The sequence below is a fragment of the Erithacus rubecula genome, assembly GCF_903797595.1.
Source record: "Erithacus rubecula genome assembly, chromosome: 17".
NCBI lineage: Eukaryota > Metazoa > Chordata > Aves > Passeriformes > Muscicapidae > Erithacus > Erithacus rubecula.
The window spans coordinates 8,509,369-8,526,814 of record NC_136669.1 but is presented as its reverse complement, the minus strand read 5'-3'; the positions used below and the strand labels follow the sequence as shown (position 1 = coordinate 8,526,814).

The 17,446-nt window shown below is 41.8% G+C and overlaps 2 protein-coding genes across 2 annotated transcripts; both read left to right on the top strand.

Moving 5' to 3' along the window:
- Window positions 1-4,232: 4,232 nt before the first annotated feature.
- On the top strand, window positions 4,233-8,958 carry RSL1D1 (ribosomal L1 domain containing 1). The gene is made up of 9 exons (XM_079320269.1): window positions 4,233-4,366; window positions 4,489-4,628; window positions 5,363-5,501; window positions 6,078-6,226; window positions 6,350-6,451; window positions 7,027-7,120; window positions 7,219-7,347; window positions 8,090-8,299; window positions 8,533-8,958. The coding sequence occupies exons 1-9, from the start codon at window positions 4,331-4,333 to the stop codon at window positions 8,863-8,865; spliced, it is 1,332 nt and encodes a 443-aa protein (XP_079176395.1). The 5' UTR covers window positions 4,233-4,330; the 3' UTR covers window positions 8,866-8,958.
- A 1,999-nt stretch (window positions 8,959-10,957) lies between these two features.
- LOC306809599 (transmembrane protein 238-like) lies at window positions 10,958-14,182 on the top strand. Its single transcript, XM_079321254.1, has 2 exons — window positions 10,958-11,449; window positions 14,040-14,182. The coding sequence occupies exons 1-2, from the start codon at window positions 11,067-11,069 to the stop codon at window positions 14,047-14,049; spliced, it is 393 nt and encodes a 130-aa protein (XP_079177380.1). The 5' UTR covers window positions 10,958-11,066; the 3' UTR covers window positions 14,050-14,182.
- The last annotated feature ends 3,264 nt before the right edge of the window (window positions 14,183-17,446 follow it).

The window sequence follows — 17,446 nt, the reverse complement described above, 5'->3', positions numbered from 1 at the left end:
CTGATCCACAAACATGATGACACCAGTTCCTGAAACACTTACTCTGGTAGTAAATTTTATTCCTGAACAGCAAGCTATTGATGAAGATTGTAAGAAAATAGTGTTGTAAGAAAAATAGCTGTTTTAAGGAGGTTTATCCGTGGGGATATTTGCTGGTCACAATTTTTATGCCCCTCGACAGATTTTTTTCAGTGGCATAAAAAACCTAGTAAAAATTGCTCAATGAACCTCTATTTTAGACTACTTATGGCACCAGTCTATATATTAAAAATTATGTTAATGATGAGAAATTTGTTTTTGTAAGTGTTTATTACTGAGTATTACCTAAGAAGGAAAGATTGTTTCAATGTCCCAGGTATTTGATCTGTATTATTCTGGCTTTTCAGTTCATACCACAGACTGTTGAAATGATGATGTTATAGCAGATGATGTGTACCCAGACAAGACTGTTTTCTTCCTGAACTGGTACTTAAAGGCTCTTACTTATTCTGCTGGTTTTGTACACCCTACAGAGGATTTGGTACAGAAAAATATACCAACAAAACTGGAGTTATTACTGAAGATTTTACCTTGTGAGCCTGTTTCTTTCCTTGTGTTTATTGCACTATAAACCTGACAAAATACTACTTTTCCTCTGAAGAAATACTAGAAAGGATTCTAGTCTTAACATAAAGTAGAAAATTATGCTAACAGACCCGAAATCTGTTGTCTGTATATATATAACTTTTGATAGTCCTTATCCTTTCATTGACTTTCCTTCCAATGTAAATTTTTCTACATCTCCTGTCAGCTCCCTACATCCAAAAGAAGCCACCTACTTCTCAATAAGAGTAATAAGAGACATGAGAGATTAACAGTTGGGTGACAAAAAGGTAGCTGAGGCAGTGTTCCTGTCACCTTCTAAGCCCCTAGAAGGGATGTGAGGCAAAGCATTGTAAGAGGGAAGCTTTGCAGCTTTGCCCAGTGCCAGGGGCTCTGTCCTTTGGAACAGCCCTCCTGCTGTCTGTGAATGGCTCACTCCAAAGCCTGGGTCAGTCCGTGTCTGAGTCGGGTTAGAGCTGGAGGCTGACTCCAGGATTGCAAAGGAACACAGGAGAAAGAAAACAGTGCTTGAACTCTGGTCTGGGGGGGAGATTTTCTTCTGAGCTCTCTTGTAAGGTACTTCTTAGTCCTGTTTTAATCTCTGCATATTCTTTGTGCCAGTTTTGTTGCAAGAACTACACTTAGAGAGATTGGGGATTTTGGCATTGCCATCGAGTAGTCTGGAGGAACACAAGCCAGGAACTGAAACTTGAATAACCTTAAACCTCAAAGGTCCCTTTACAGCAGAAACAATGTATCTTGTACAACCCTTCTGCTGTGTGAAAGTATACAATTAGGCATATAAAGAAACATCTTAAATGAGTAATGAGGTAGAATTATTTTCAATCTTAGCGTTTAAATAAGCAACACAAATGACTTAAAGAAAATTACATACTTACATGATCCAAAAAGTTAAACTGAGAGCTACAGCAGGACAGTGTACAGCAATAACACCAATAAAAGTAACAAACCTTATTTCCTTGTAGGAGTAACTGTGAATTTATGACTTTGCTAAATTAAAAGTGCACTCTTTTATAGTTTATATTCATTGCATGCTGTATTAAGCTGAAATATTTTTTATTCACAGATGATCTTTTATTTTTCCAAGACAGCTCTGTTAGCTATACCAAGTACCTTTCAAGAGAAAATTATTAGACTAAATCAGTTAAACCATGTCTGGTAAAATTTAGCCATGTCAAACCAAAAATTTCTCAGAAAAGTGTACTTGGATGAGACCAATATGTGAAAAATTCGAATTTGAATCACTAATAATAGTCCCTTCAGTTTTATCCTATTAATGCTATAGTGACCCAGTAAAGTCAGTCTTCAAACATCCTGCTCAATCACATCTTACAAGACTAGCCTAGCTCATTTTCACAGAGATGTTCCAGTCATCTGACTTTTTCTATTTTGTTTTAACATGTCAAATTAATAAGCCAATGTTTTATTAAAATACGGCTGCCCTAGAATGTGCAAAGATAGAAGTAAGGCTAATACAATTATCAGAATATACAGCACCACAGTTAGTATGACATGCAGAAATTCCAGCAGTACTGAAAAGATTTTAATGAATTTTCCCCCCTTGGCTATCCTGTGTGTTCCTCAACTTCAGTAATTTCTCTAATCACTACTTCATACAACATGGCAAGACAGGACAACTTTTTCTTAGACAGTTTCTTTTTCGTTTTGATTCAGTTTTGGTTTTGTTCAAATAACACAACAGGAAACGAAAACTTCCATTTTCCAGGATTTTTTTTTTTTTTCACTCTTTAAAATCAGTGTATGCCTGTATAGTTCTTTCCTAAGTCTGGATAAGTCAACTATTCTACTACTGCTCCAAGAACACTAACAGCAAAAAGAAAATATAAACCACTGCATAAAACCAAGAAACTAGAGTATTTTAGTTTCTTTTTGCACTGGCCACACTGATGGAGCAACAAATTTTATTGGAATATATCCGATGAGAAGGAATAAAACCATACACAGAAAGGCAAAGAGCAGGAAAAAAATCTAGAGAAGAGTGAATGACTAAGACTCCTAATTTCTCACATATTTTATCCCTGGTTATGCATAGTTGTGTTATTCAGAGAGCAGCTTACGTGTGTGATGAATGCAGAATGCAGAATCCAAAGCTGCCAGAACACACACAGCACTGTGAGAATGAGACCAAAATAATTCCAGGCTAGATTTTATCTCAGAACAATGTATTTATCCAGCACGGAACTCAATGGAATAAGCATTCCACAATTAAGCTATTTCCATGTAGTCAGTCAATGCATTTCTAAACTGAACAGGAGATGCAGCAGTTCTTCCTTTATTAGTCACACATGAGGAAGAAATGGTTTGACAGGTGATAATCAGTGTTTGCCCCAATGGCAGTGACCTGGAAACAGCCATGTTCAAGACAGAGCATATGAGAAAAATGAGCAGCAGAATACAGTCCCTGTCTCCATGAGACAGACTCTGGTCTGTTCAGAGAACCAGCGGGCAGGATACCATGGGAGGCAGCTCTGAAGGGCAAAGGAGCTCAGGAAACCTGGCAGCAGGTCTTCAAGGACAACCAGCCCCAGTCATACTAACAGTTCCTCCTGATACTCAGCAAAACAAGTAGATGTATCAGAAGACTGACCTGGCTAAACAGGGAATTTATGACAGCACTCCAGTGCAAAAGGACAAATAGAGGAAGTAAAATCAGGGAGAGTCTTCAAAGAACACTGAAGAACATGCTCAATTCTTCTTAAACAAAAAAAAAAACCCAAAAAACAACAAAAAAAACCAGTGTTCTGGGTGGCCAACTAGATGGATAACCACTGTTCAGATAACAGGGCTTGGAGGGCAGAGATAATGGCTTGTTCTCCACCTGAAGGCCAGTAACAAATGGAGTACTGCTGGGATTTATCCTGGGACGTGTTCTATTTAGTATCTCTAACAGTGACCTGAAGCATGGCCACATCAAGTTTGCAGGAGACATCAAACTTGGGACCAACCTTTTCCTTCATTAACAGAGGGACCTGGGCAGGCTGGAAAGATTCGGCAACGCAAACCCGTCAATACACAAAAAAAGCAAATGCAAACCTGCATTTGGGAAGGAGCAGCCCCTTGTGGCAATACAGATCGGGAAATAACTGGCTGGGGAAGAGATCTGCTGGAAAGCGCTAGGGGCACAGCACGCTAAACACCAGTCAGCTCTGGAAGCAAAGGGAGCCAGCAGCACCGAGGTTGGATCACGAGAGCATCATCAATAAAACAAAGCGAGACCGACAAAACGTCACCGTTTGTCACCGTGAGGATACGGTGGCTACAAGCCTAAGCAACCCGGCCTGACCTCCGGCTCGGCCTGGTGCCGAAGGGGGAGGACTGAGGGGTCTCCGGCGCTGTGCTCCGAGCCGGTCAGCCCGTGACCCTGCTGAGGCAAAGCTGCGAGCACAGCCCGGCCAGCCGCGCCCCGCGCCCCGCACAGCCGCACGAGCGGAAAGCACCGACCGCGCCACGAGCCCCAGCGCCGCCCCGCCCCTCCGCGCGCGGCCCCGCCCCTCCGCGCCGCCCCGCCCCTCCGCGCGGCCCCGCCCCTCCGCGCGGCCCCGCCCCTCCGCGCGGCCCCGCCCCTCCGCGCGCGGCCCCGCCCCCCGCGCGGCCCCGCCCCCGCGCGGCCCCGCCCCTCCGCGCGGCCCCGCCCCGGACGGACCCGCCGTGCCCCGGAAAGCAGCGCGCACGCACGCGCGGAGGTGCACGTGGCATCGGGGGCGCCATGGCGAACGGGAAGGAGCGGCTGGACCGAGCTCAGGTACTGCGGGGAGCCGGCCGGGCGGGACCGGAGCGCTCCCGGGGCCGCGGGGAGCCGGCCGGGCGGGACTGCGGCCGGGTCGGGCTTGACCTGCGGCTGCTGCCGCTGTGGTGCCGTTGCAGGTGAAGAAGGCGGTGGAGGCTCTCGTGGCTTTCGCCAGAAGCAAGGCCAAGGGAGACAAGCTGCTCCTCAACGAGAGCGAGAGCATCCATCTTCTGGTGACCGTGTGGAAGATCCCGCAGGCGGCAAAACTCATCAGGATGTAAGACATTGATACCCGGCCGCATGGTTGCAGGGGTTGCTCGTGTCCTTTGGCTTGGAAAAGAGCACTTTGCAGATTCTGAGCTTAAGGGGTTTGACTGCCACGGCCCTGTTCTGGGAGCGTCCAGGTCAGGACGCAGCTTTACACCTACTTTTGGTATAAGTGGAAACTGGGCAGTGCCAACTTTTTGCACAGAGAATACTGATTCTGTTGGTTGCCAGTTACAGGGTATGTGCCTTTCAGTCCTTAAGCTTTAGAAAATAGATCACCTTCTTTGTCTTGACCCACCTCCACCAAATCATTAGTAAGACTTCTTTCTGACCTAAATATGGATTAGAAGTCTCCTTTTAAACTGCATCTGTGCTATATTGAGGAAGTTTACATCCGTGTGTTAGGGCTGCACTGTTAGAAATTTTTGTTTAGTAACTGGATGCAGTCGTGGCATGCAGGGGGGAGCATGGAGGGTCCTCCTCCTGGGACCTGTGTGGTAAGGACTGCTGGCAGCAGAGGATTCCACTTTGCATCTGACTGGAGCCGTGGTGTTCCATGATTTCACTTTTACAATTCTGTATGTTTATCAAGTGTAGGTTCCACTGAGAATATTTAGTTAACAGAGTCTAAATACAGGCACTTCTCTGTGTTGTTAAAGGGTACTGATCTCCAGTGTAATCCTAGTTCTGGGGAAAAGTTCCTCTTATTAGACATTCTTTATGCAACTCATATTCTCATTGTAGACCACTGCCCTTTGGCATTCGACCAGAAACAACTGAGGTTTGCCTGTTCACAAGGGATGAACCAAATTTATCAGCAGAACAGACTGAAAATCTGTACAAGAAACTTCTACTCCAGAATGGAATCAGAAGTATTAGCCGGGTAAGGGAGGTCCCTCATGGTATAATACAGTAGTGTAATTTCTTACATTTGATACTACCAAAAAGAATACAAGTAGTTGTTCTTTTCTGCTGTTTAATATTCTCTAGTAAGACTTTTTTCTGACTACTTGAACTGTGCTCTTTCTAAAATACAAAGTTTACTTGGAATAATTTCTTCAGTTTGAAACAGGATGTTTAGTTTCTAGATAAATGTTCAATATTTAGGTTGAGTAACCAGCTGGGAAAACTCACATTTGAATACTTGAGCCCTTTGCAGCTGGATAGGATTGTTTATGCCACCAGCAATAAAACTATAAAACAACTTGTTATATTTAACTTTGATTTAGATTTTATTCATGTACTCAAGTTCTGTTTGGTGATGTGCAGTTCCTATGCAAGAGATCTAATTGTTTGATTCTTTAAAACAGTAGGAAATTAATACATTTTTTTGTCTTCAGTGTTCTAAAAGAATGCCTGTGATGGAGTGTCAGTTATGCAACTTTAATCTGTGCAGTTCTGAGAAGCATTTCAGGTTGCATTTTCAGCAGCAGGGACTAAACTGGTGCTTGTGTTGCAGATCATCTCATACAAAACTCTCAAAAAGGAATATAAAATGTATGAAGCGAAGCGGCGCCTCCTGAACAGTTTTGATCTCTTTCTGTCTGATGAGCGAATTAGAAGGCTTTTGCCCTCACATCTAGGAAAACACTTCTATGAAAGGAAAAAGTAGGTCTTTAAACTTTATCTTTTTTAAGATCAAATTCTTCTTAGTAATGGAGGAATAGGGGTTTTTTTGGGTTTTCTAATTACTTCTTTTTTTTTTTTTACCCATCTCACTTTCTGTTTTAGGGCACCTTTATGTGTAAACCTGAAAGCCAAAGATCTTGCCAAGGAGCTAGAAAAACATATCCAAGGGACTACACTCCCAGTTAACAACAAAGGGTGCTGTTAGTAAGTACAAATAGATTAATATATCACTTGAAGGATGGTTCTGCCTTAACATTGGAAATTTTAAGTGAGTTTTTTTTATTCCTTTTGTATGTGAATAAAAAATGTTAAGGGTCACAATTCGAAATGGGTGGCATTTTGAACCTTTGCCTGTATAGTTAAATTAGTAGTTCTACTTAAGTTTTACTGTGAAGTTGAGGAGTTTTGTCTTTTTCCTTTTACGTGAGGAATTTCCAGGCATCTGTCACTGTCAAAGAGCATTAATTTTAATCTAATTTAATAGTATTTTTCTATTTCCAATATAGTCTATTCTAATAGATTTTTTTCATGCATTGTGTATCTGAAAGGATCTGAATAGGTATAAATGCTTTGTAATGTCAGGCAGAATTTACATGTCCAAATATAGAGAGATGAATCCCTTCTAACTGTTACCACAAAAGATTTCTGCAATAGCCATCCCTCCTTTATAATAATTGCAGATAAGTGAGTTTTTTTGCATTTTTGGGTATGCCTGAATGAAACAAGTAACTTGAAATAAGTTTATTTGCCCATATAGAATTATTTTTCATCTCTTTCAGTACAATGCGCATAGGTCACACTGGGATGAAAGTGGATGAGATACTTGAGAATATCATTGCAGCAGCAAAAGTGATTGATAACAAGTTACCAAAGGTACTGCTGATTGACTCCATTACAGACAAATATTTCATAATTTTCATATTTATATTTCAGCCTTATTCTTACATAATATACTGGTTTTGTTTTTGCAGAAATGGAAAAATGTAAAAATTATTCACCTGAAAACACTTAAATCGGTTGCACTTCCAATATTTACTGCAAATATCTCCAATCTGGATGAGCTTGACAAACAGCCTTCTCTCAAGAAAAATGAAGTAAAGGTAACCCAAACTTCTTCAAACTTTGCATAAATTAAATTGGTACATTTAGTTCTAGTTCTTTGTCTTCCGTGTGTGCATTGTGATGTTAAGTTTAAAAGCATTAGCAACTGATCCCAGGCTTTTATTGCTAAAACTGCTCATATTGCTAAAACTGTTTCATATACTAAGTAATAATAATGAAATTATGGGAACTCCTTTGCAGGTTTTAAAGCAAACTGGAAGTAAATAAAGTATTTCTAGATCTAAACTCACGGGACCTGAGATTGATTCTTACAACTTTGCTTGTATTGTTTATCCATATTTGCCTCTGAAGATACACTCATTAACATATATGTGAATTCAGATTATGCATCTGTTCTTTGTTGGTTAATCAGTGACATCTGAATAATTCTTAAACTCATATTTGTGTATATAAGAGAACTCATTCTTGTTAAAAATAATAATTGGCTATTTCTTTGCACTGAGTTCTGCATATATTCGTTTGATTGAAATTAATTTGGACCATGAATATTCAACTTGGAGACTGTAATCTTGACATTACTATAGTTGTGAGCTATTTATAGTAAACTTCTGTATGTAATAAATTTTTTCATATTTTACATGTCGTTTATTAGTCCAGGTCTATTGAATAAGAGTCTTTAATATTGCTACACCATCTAATTTTTAACTACATTAAAACAATAATTATACATTTAGAAATGGTATGGGGATTTGTCTGAGATGTACTTCTGATTAATTCTAGAAGGCAAAACCCAAGAAAGTAAAGAAGACAGGTAAAAAACTGAAGTCAAGTCAAGTCACTGTGACAACAAAAAATAAAGCTGCTGCTGCTGCTACCCAGGAGCCTGTGTTAAAAGGAAAAGTAGAAACAGTCCAAGAAACAGGTGATTGTGATGATGAAGAAATTCCACAACTGGTGCCTATACAAACAACAGGCTCAGCTGACCTGAAGGTAATTGTTGAGTAATACTGAGATACTTGCATTTCAGTTAAAGCTAAACATTTTGAACTGTTTAAATTGTCCATTTCTCCCTAGGAAGCAGTGTTAGAGAACAGTGATGTGTTATCACACTTCAAGTAGACTAGGACACGGTTCCGTTGAAAGTATTTGTCATTTGTAATGGTTTTCACAGGAAATATATTTCTTGGTATTAATGGTAATTCTTTTGTTTGTGTTAAATACAGAAAATGGAACCAAGTCCAGAAAAAGGTGACAATTTGGGCAAGAAAACCAAAACTATCCTTGGTAAGAGAAAGAAACAATCTCTAGTAGTGGAGACTCCAAAATCAAAACCTGAAGTTACAAAAGATGGTGCAAATTTGCAGACATCATCAAAAGAGAAGAAAGCCAAGCAGGTCAGCAAGCCAAAGGAAGCAATAAAAGAAAAAGACATGAAAAAGACTCCAAAAAAACCTGAAGCAAAATCTTTTGCAACACCCAAAGCTGGCAAGTCAATACAATCAGCCAGGAGGGCTTCCAAACCACCCAAAAAGGCACGTGTGCCACAGTCAGTGTGAACAGTGTCCGTTGTAATTCATTTTGTATCTTCATTCTGTGGTGTATTTTTAGTAAACAAATTTCTTGATGAAGTAAAATACCTTCTTAGGAAATCTGATCCAAGTAGCTTTTTTTTTCACCAAGATCTGTAATAATTCATTTGTTTTCCTTCTAATTCACAAGTTGGTACAAATAAACTCACTGTCTTAATGTCCCCATCACCTTTTACCTTTTCCTGGCCCAAACCAAAAACACTCAAATTTTTCAAGTGTTGAGGGGCAGAGAGGGGTCTATCCCAAGGAAAAAAGGCTAAGAAATATTTTAATAAACACTGTCTTTCTGAAGCAAGAAGCATGCATGCCAAGAGCAGCACCTTTACTTTAAAGGTGAAAAGCTGCTACAGTTTTTTTTTTAATTGTTCAACTGTTCAGGTTGACAATGATTGGTATTACTGCAGATAAATTTAAGTTAACAGCCTGATACTAAGCCATATAGTGTAATTTTAGCTGTTTTTACCTAGGTATTTGTAAGTTTAAAAGGCACAGAACAGTTTTGCTTTTACCATATATCTTGTACAACATTAATCAAAATCTTACCTTCAGTTTTGAGCTTTATTTCTGCTACTAGAACAGTTGAGAGCATTCCTGCATGATGGTCACAGAAACATTGTTCTTCCATCTGAAAAAAAAAACGAAAGGCTGTGTGAATTCAAGTGTGCCAGCCTAGTGAACTTGTCCTGTTAAGGCATGAAAAATACATACTTGAGCACTGAAAGGTGATATATTTGAAATTTTAAAGAACTGCCCAGTTGCTCTGTGTACGATCACTTGTCTGTGCTTTGCAGAGTGACAATGTGAGGCAGGTTTGTGTTGAATAAAAATTTCAAATGGAAAAGTGGTAAGAGACAAGATTAATCAACAGGAACGAATTTGTCAACAGCCTAACTTGTAATTCAAAAAACCCTACCACGCCTCATTTTTAGGGCATCCTCATATCAAGATACCTAGAAAGAAAGTGGGTGCTAAATAAAGTGTGGTAAACACTAATGAATATGAAAACGTTCTGTTCGATCTGTGGCATCAACTTTTTTTGACCCTTTTGCAACCCTAACGTTTTGGAACTTCTCAAATATTTTGTGAACCAAAAGCTATGAGTCTGTAATCCCAGTAAACCAGTAGCACTCACTGTCATTGGAGGAGCAATCTTTCTCAGCAGAATCAGTTTTTGCATACTATTTCCACAAAATTGTGGAAGGTGCTATTAGGCCTGGTCATAGTTCCAGTTAGCTTGATATTTCTAGTTACTGGAACACTGGCTTACATCATTAAATAAGGTGTTAGATGTAAGGCCCTTGTGAGAGCAGGCACAGGAGATCCTGCATCTAAATACAGTTCTTGTGCTTGAGGACTTGGGAGTGTAAATATCAAGTCATTAACTAACCCAAGGGTGAACTAAAATATGTCTTGCCTTTTACGTAACTATTTTACTTAGTGAATTTTGTATCCTGCATTGACAACTTTTTTCCTGTTTGCCAACCTCAACTTGTATTCCAACTGCTCTTTCTAAGCCTCCTCAAGCACAATTAAAGGAATCTGTGCATTTGTAGATGCACATTGTAACTATCTTGCAAATCTCGGCTCTCTGGGACCAGCTTGCCTCTCCTTGCAAGTGTGGAGATGAACGAGGTTCACCTGGCACCGCTTTTCTGAAGTGTCTCCCTCCCGGGGTGCCTGAGGTGGCACCGCCTCAGCTGCAGCGGCCACGGGCCCGGCCCTGTGCGGCTCTCGCGCCCGGGAACGGCGGCGAGCACGGCTCCCGGAGAGGCCTCAGCTGCGGATCAGCCCTCGAGCGGCAGCGCGGCGGTCTGGGGGCTGCCGGGGCCGTGTGGGTGTGCCCACCGCCCTGCGCGCAGCCCGGCCGAGCCCTCAGGGGCGGGGGGCGCGTCCCGGCCGAGCCCTCAGGTGCGGGGGGCGTGTCCCGGCCGTGCCCTCAGCTGTGGGGGTCGCATCCCGGCCGAGCCCTCAGGTGTGGGGGGCGTGTCCCGGCCGTGCCCTCAGGGGCGGGGGGCGTGTCCCGGCCGAGCCCTCAGGGGCGGGGGGCGTGTCCCGGCCGAGCCCTCAGGTGCGGGGGGCGTGCCCTGCACCTGCCCGCGGGTGGGAGGGCGCGGCCCGGCCCCGCCCTCAGGTGCGCGCGGCCCGAGGCGGCGGTGGCGCCGCTCCCGATGGCGGCCCCGGGCGGGCTGGGCCGCTGCGTAGCCGCCTTCTGGCTGGCGCTGGCCTTCGACGCGCTGGGGCTGGCGGTGCTGCTGGCCGGCGTGTTCGCCGACGTGTTCTTCTCCGACCTGCTCATCTACGCGGGCGGCATCGGCATCTTCCTCAGCCTCGTCTGGTGGGTGTTCTGGTACGCGGGCAACCTGGAAGTGCCGCCCGAGGAGCTGCGCGACGACGTGGGGCTGTCGGCGCCCAAGGGCCGCGGGGACACGCTGCTGCGGCGGCTGGTGCACGGCTTCAGCCTCCGCCTCAACGCCGCGCTCGCCCCCGCCCGCCCCGCCGAGCTGGAGCTGCAGCTGCAGCGCGCCCGCGGCCGCCACGCCGAGCCCGGCAGGTGAGAGCCGCGACCGGACCCGGGACGGACACGAGGGGAGCCCGGCTGGGAGCTCTGACAGCTCGGGGGAGCTCTCTTGCCCGAGATTCGGGTTAACACTTGCAGTGTTAAACCACCTGCCCGCAGCTGACGCTTCTTAAAATAAGAGTAGTGGGTAATCTTTCTCAGTTCAGGCGGTTAAAAGACAAGTAGGGACGATTGCACAGGTGGGATTAGGCAGGGAAGACACTTCCTGGAGCCTCTGAGAATGGAAAGGCGATCAGGAGCCAAGCCCGGGGAGTGAGGTGGAGCTGGCATGGGGAGAGCTGCTGCCAGAAACTGCACAGGAGCCCAGGTGTTCTGAACGGGTCCGCACAGCAACCAAATGCTGCCAGAAATGGCCATTAACCACCACCCCACACCCGCTCCTAGGGGGAAAGCCCTTCGGTAGCATCGGGAAATGTTAGTTCATTGAAGAACAAGAAAGGTGAAATGCTGAGTTGGATTTAACTTGGGGGCAGAGCTGTAGGTAAGAGGTTGAAACTCCTCAATGCAATCCTCAGTTAAACTGCTTGTCTTGAACCTCAGTCCTCTAGAAAAGATGTGATTATATATATATATATATATAAGATGTGTAAAGAAAGTGTCTAGGTCCTATTTCAAAGCGTGGTTGAAAAACAAGAAGCTTTTCAAAATACCCCTAGAGTGTTCATTTATATAGCAGAAGTCAAGCTTTCACTTCACTCTGTAAAATCCTCTGCTGAAGGAACTATAAACATAGTTTTGTACCGTTTGAACTGTTCAAGGATTCTAAACATCTTGCTGTTCTGGTTCACTACGTACAAGATCAGCTTTTCCTGCTTCTCCTTGAAACTAAATTCTGAAGATACTGTTGATTTACAGAAAAGTTCATGGAAATAGCCTTCTTTCATGAGAGCCATGAAATTTTTCTTGAGAGAAAGTTTTAACAGTAGGGAGATGGAGTATGGATAATTATTGCTTAATAGAAAACTTGTAGGAGATAGGAAAGAACAGCAGCAATGCCACCTTCAAAGATTGTTATTGCTCTTTGGTTTATTATTAACTACACCTGCAATTAGAAAACAGGTTGTTGAAAATGAGTAGTTCTATTTTCAGAGCTCCTTTTTCTCCTGAAATTGGCAGGTCCATATTTGTAGGGAAAGATTTGCTTTTATAAATTACTATGCAGAACCATTTCATCTAAAGATCATGGCAATAGTGGGTACTGAACTCAGTAGATAATCTGCTATCTCTGTAGATGCAATATGTGTACATGGATATGGATTCTGTTGTAAAGAACTTCTAGTAGTGAAAGTTATCCATTATTTTGAAATATTTCAAGTCTTATTCTCGATTGTAATTAGATTTGTATATCTTATAGGGATATATATAGTGATTTAGTACAAGATATCCCAAGTTAATGGCAGCTTCTGTTGCTACAGTAAACAAACTTTAGAAAACTTCACAAGGAACCAAAACAGAGGGGGTGTACAGCAGTTATGTTACATATTGGATCATAAACTCTATGATTTTACTTGCAAACTGAAAAAAAAGGATAACAAATGGTTTTACCCTGAAAGATAATTTAGAGTTTCCTTTTGAAATAAGTTCATCTAAAGTACCTTAGAACTTCTTGTAAACAACTGTCTGAATCAGATCCTTCCTTCCTGATAGACCAAATCCTCTCCCCATCAGGAGATATTTATGAACGTAACCAAACGGGTTAAACATGTTTGGGCAGATATTGTCTGGATAAGGAGGAAAAAAACCACCACCATACACACACATTCAGAAACAAAACAAAAAAAAAACCAAAAATACCACACACAAAAACTTATCCACCTCAAAAACAAACAAAAAATGAGACCAACCAACCAAACAAAAACAACCAAAGAACAAACCACCAAAAAAACCCCCATATGCTTTCACTTTGCTGGCCATTTGGAAACCTCCTTGAGCATTAACTTTTTCAAATTATGAAAGGAATACTACAGTTCTGATTTCCCATCTTAAAAATTATATAGTAGAGAAAGGTGAGAATTCTCATGATATGGAATGCTACTATTAAAGAAATACCAAGTAGATTAGGATCCTCAAGCCTGAAAAGAGATGCAGAGTATGAAGTGTTCTAGAAGTCTATACAGTCACTATGGGAAAGGTATGAAGTGTGTGTCTCCCAAGGCAAAGCAGGAACAAACAAACTGTCACGTGATATGTAATTGAAGTGTGGGATTACTTGCCATGGGACAGATAAAAATTTACTCATTCAAAAATCCAAAGGACAAAGCGGAAGAGATGTAAAGATAGGATGTTTGGCTCAGGAAGACCTGGGGCAGTCAGTGGCACTTGAGATGATATCCTGAGGAGATATTACTTGTGTGCTATTTTCTTATGCTTTATTGAGACATCACACTTGGCCATTATTGGACATGTGCCAGTGACTTGATGGATCTTTCCTTTGGGTCCCAATTGGCTGTTAAACATAAGGAAATGTACTTCTAAGATTCACCTTAAGAAACAGTTTAGAGTTATATGGCCATTTGTTCTAAGACTATTTCAGAGTAACCTTTTCTTCATGTGTTATCTTCAGGATCTGTTGAAGACACGACTATTGATGTTACTGCCCCAAAAAGTGGGGAAAATGCTGCAAAATATGGAAAGAGACTCTCCACTCAAGACAATAGAATTCTCTCATTATGGAATAATCTCTGCAAGCATTGTGGACTCTCCATAAAATGGACACATGGAGCCATATCTCTGCCAAATGAACCTATTTCAGTGTTGGACTGGATATGCCTTGAAATGGTGAAAATAGATCCCAAAAAATCTCTATAAGTAGGAAGAGCTAAAAAAGAATTGAACCTGATTTGCCGAAAAATCACTGCAGCTTGTCATAGAGTTGGTTTATTTTTTTGTTTGAATTATTATTATTTTTAATAACCTGGATGGTTTGGATAAAAAGCTCTTGCACAATGAAAAGCTCTTGCACTGTTTTTTACCAAGGTCTGGAAGTTAAACTTACTGTGAATTTTTATAATGCCAGTGCAATACTTTTGTTTGTAAGGGTGCTTTTTAAATGTCTATATTAAACTGTTGATACAAAGCTGCAAATGTAGAAATTGATCATAGTGTAAATACACAATTTACAGTGTCTCTTGTAAAGTTTCATTGTTATTTTGAAATAACCCAGAATCTTAGATTTTATAAGTAGATGAATAACACCAGTGATGTTGGCATAAAAGTACATTCTTTGTAGTTACAAATGATGTAATATGATGATTCTCCCAAGAGGGAGTCCAGTGATGTTGGAAATTATTTTCTTAATGCTGAAGCATTTGAGGGAGGGAACATGACCAAAAGAAACCCTGTTGATTAACAAGTACTCCAAGGTTTTAACAACATTAAAACGTTAACAAATAGTATCTGGAAAAAGATTTCTACTAATTCTAGTAATACCTAAAATTGCGCTAGTATAAAATTGTGTAGAGAAATTCCTCCTGAGTTCTTCTGGGTTTGAACTAACACTAAGAGTTTGATGCAACCATCAGCAAATACTGGTAGGTCTTAATGCACAATTTCAATGCACAATTGTTCTGTGCCACACCTCATTGAATACTAGAGGTGGAATTAAGGAAATATTTACTAAGAACACTGTGGCTGTACTTCCTTGTGAACTCTTGAAACGTCTTTGTATTTTCTTGTAAAATTACTGGAATAACTTCTTTTCTATGCATATTCTCATTTTAAAATATTTTCTGAGTGCTCTATCTTTTAACAAATTCAGAACACTAAAGGTGTGCAATGTGATTTTTCCTTTACTATCTGCAGTTTTTAGGAGGTGTATGCAATTTGTTTCCTCCTTTTAATGGAACTGCAATGTGACATCACTGTAGTGTTACAATGGTCTGATTTAAAAAACCAAACAAGCTCCTCCCTTAAAACCTGTAGATCAGTTTTCATATGCAAGATTTTTTTTTTTTAATTTCCTTGTTCTGAATAGATGCTTTTTCTGATTCCCCATCATTTAACTTACAAAGTGAATTATGATATATGGTGTTCATACGTGTAGTTCACATACTTAGTCTGTGAAAACCAAAATTTTCTATTCAAGTGTTGCAATAATAATTACTAGAGTAAATTGAGCAGGCCTTTGCATTCCTTGTATATTATAATGCAATTAATCCAATATCAGTATTTAATGATTGTTGCATAAGATGGTAGCTTGAGTGCAACTTCACATAACAAAAGTTATGTGGAATTCCAACTAGTTTACTAATATGAATAGTATATATTTTAAAAATTAAGTATAGGAGCTGATCCATCAGTGAAAGAGGATGTTAAGCACAGAGAAGACGAAAGCACTAGAAGATAACTGAGATGGTGAGTCCAAACAGTGAGACAGTAATTGCTGTGGAGCAATTAATACCTGTTGTAAGTAACTGTTTTCCTTTTGCAAATGTATCCAGTCGCTGTTTTATGCAATCAATTTACCTTCTAAATCAGGAAGGCTAATACTAAACAGAAACTGGGCATCATCTGCAGTTACACATTAACAAATATTTAACATTATTTTAGTTTCATGATATGCTTATCAGCTCTGCTCAATGCAGCACAAAGTCCATACAAAGAACTTGTACTTTGTTGACTAGAATGAAGCTCTTGGACATGTTTAGGACTGCTTGCTGTTACGTGAACAGAGTTGTACATCTAAAAGTAGAATTCCTCTACCCATCGAGGAAAGTCCCATGCAATCTTTTTAAAATATTAGCCAAAATCACAAAGAACCAAACTAGTTCCAGAAGGGTGGGCACAGGAGTCTTTTGCATCTAGTTAAGTCTTAAAACTAGCTCAAAATGTCATCCTACTTTCCACTAAAGGAAAAACGCCAGCCCCTAGCTCCTAACTATGTAAATAGATAAAATGCTTGTTAGACTTTAAACGTGGACTGCAGCTAATGGAAGTTTTCATGTGGTATATAGTGTCTACTTAAATAGGAACATCTTCATTGGGGAAAGATTAAATTATTAGTAGTGCCTACAAAAATCTGATGTGACTTGTAAGAGTTGCTGGGAGCGACATAATTATTACAGTAGCAGTTCGTGTAAAGAAGAAGCATGGGTGTATAGCAAGTTGAGAGGGCTAAGGTCAGATCATGGCATGTGTTGCTATAGCTACTTTGTGTGAATGGGTGAAGTAAATGTTACATATTCAGCCAAAGTAAGCTTTGAGCAGATTGGACGTCACTGAAGAACTACACAGGAAATGTCTACTCATCTTCACACAAGCCGCTCTGGCAGTGCAATGTGTGTTCATACAATCTTTCGGGAGCAAAACCAGTTACTAGCTCCGAGACAGAGAAGTCCGTAACACATTTTGTTTAATGACTGGTGCTTTAATATAGATCCAGCCTTAACAGGGAGGATAAAATATCCAGAAATCTCACTTGAAGTTCCTGTGCTTCTGTTCTAGAAAATCCATTATTATTATTTCCCAAGGTCAAACTCCGCTTTGTTTACAGCAGATTCTTGTCCCTCTTTAATCTCAAATAAGTTGTTAATTTAGTTTATCCCTTCTGATTGCAGTTTTTAGTTGATAACCCAGGCTGGCCACGCCTTTGGCGTCACCGCGGCTCCCACCGCTCACGGGGAGCTGCCCAAGGGGTCGGGAGCGTGAATGATCCCGGGATGGGATCGCTCCCCCACGGCCCTGGGGATAAACCTGGATTTCCGCCCACGCACTCCGGGACGCTGGGAGCGCTACCAGGGCTCACTGTTAAAACAAGAACGGTGAAGAGCGTAGAGCTCCCCGCCCCTCTCGCCCGGCTTCATCCCCGCGCACGGGGCGGGAAACGCCCTCCCCGCGCCCCGCCGCGGCTGCTCCCTCCCGGCGCTCCGAGCCCGCTCGGTGATGCAGCTCGTTCCCAGCTCAGTGGTTCCGCCTGGTGTCCGCTCGGTGCGGCCGCCCGGTCCCCGCTCGGTGCCGCCGCCCGGCGGTGCG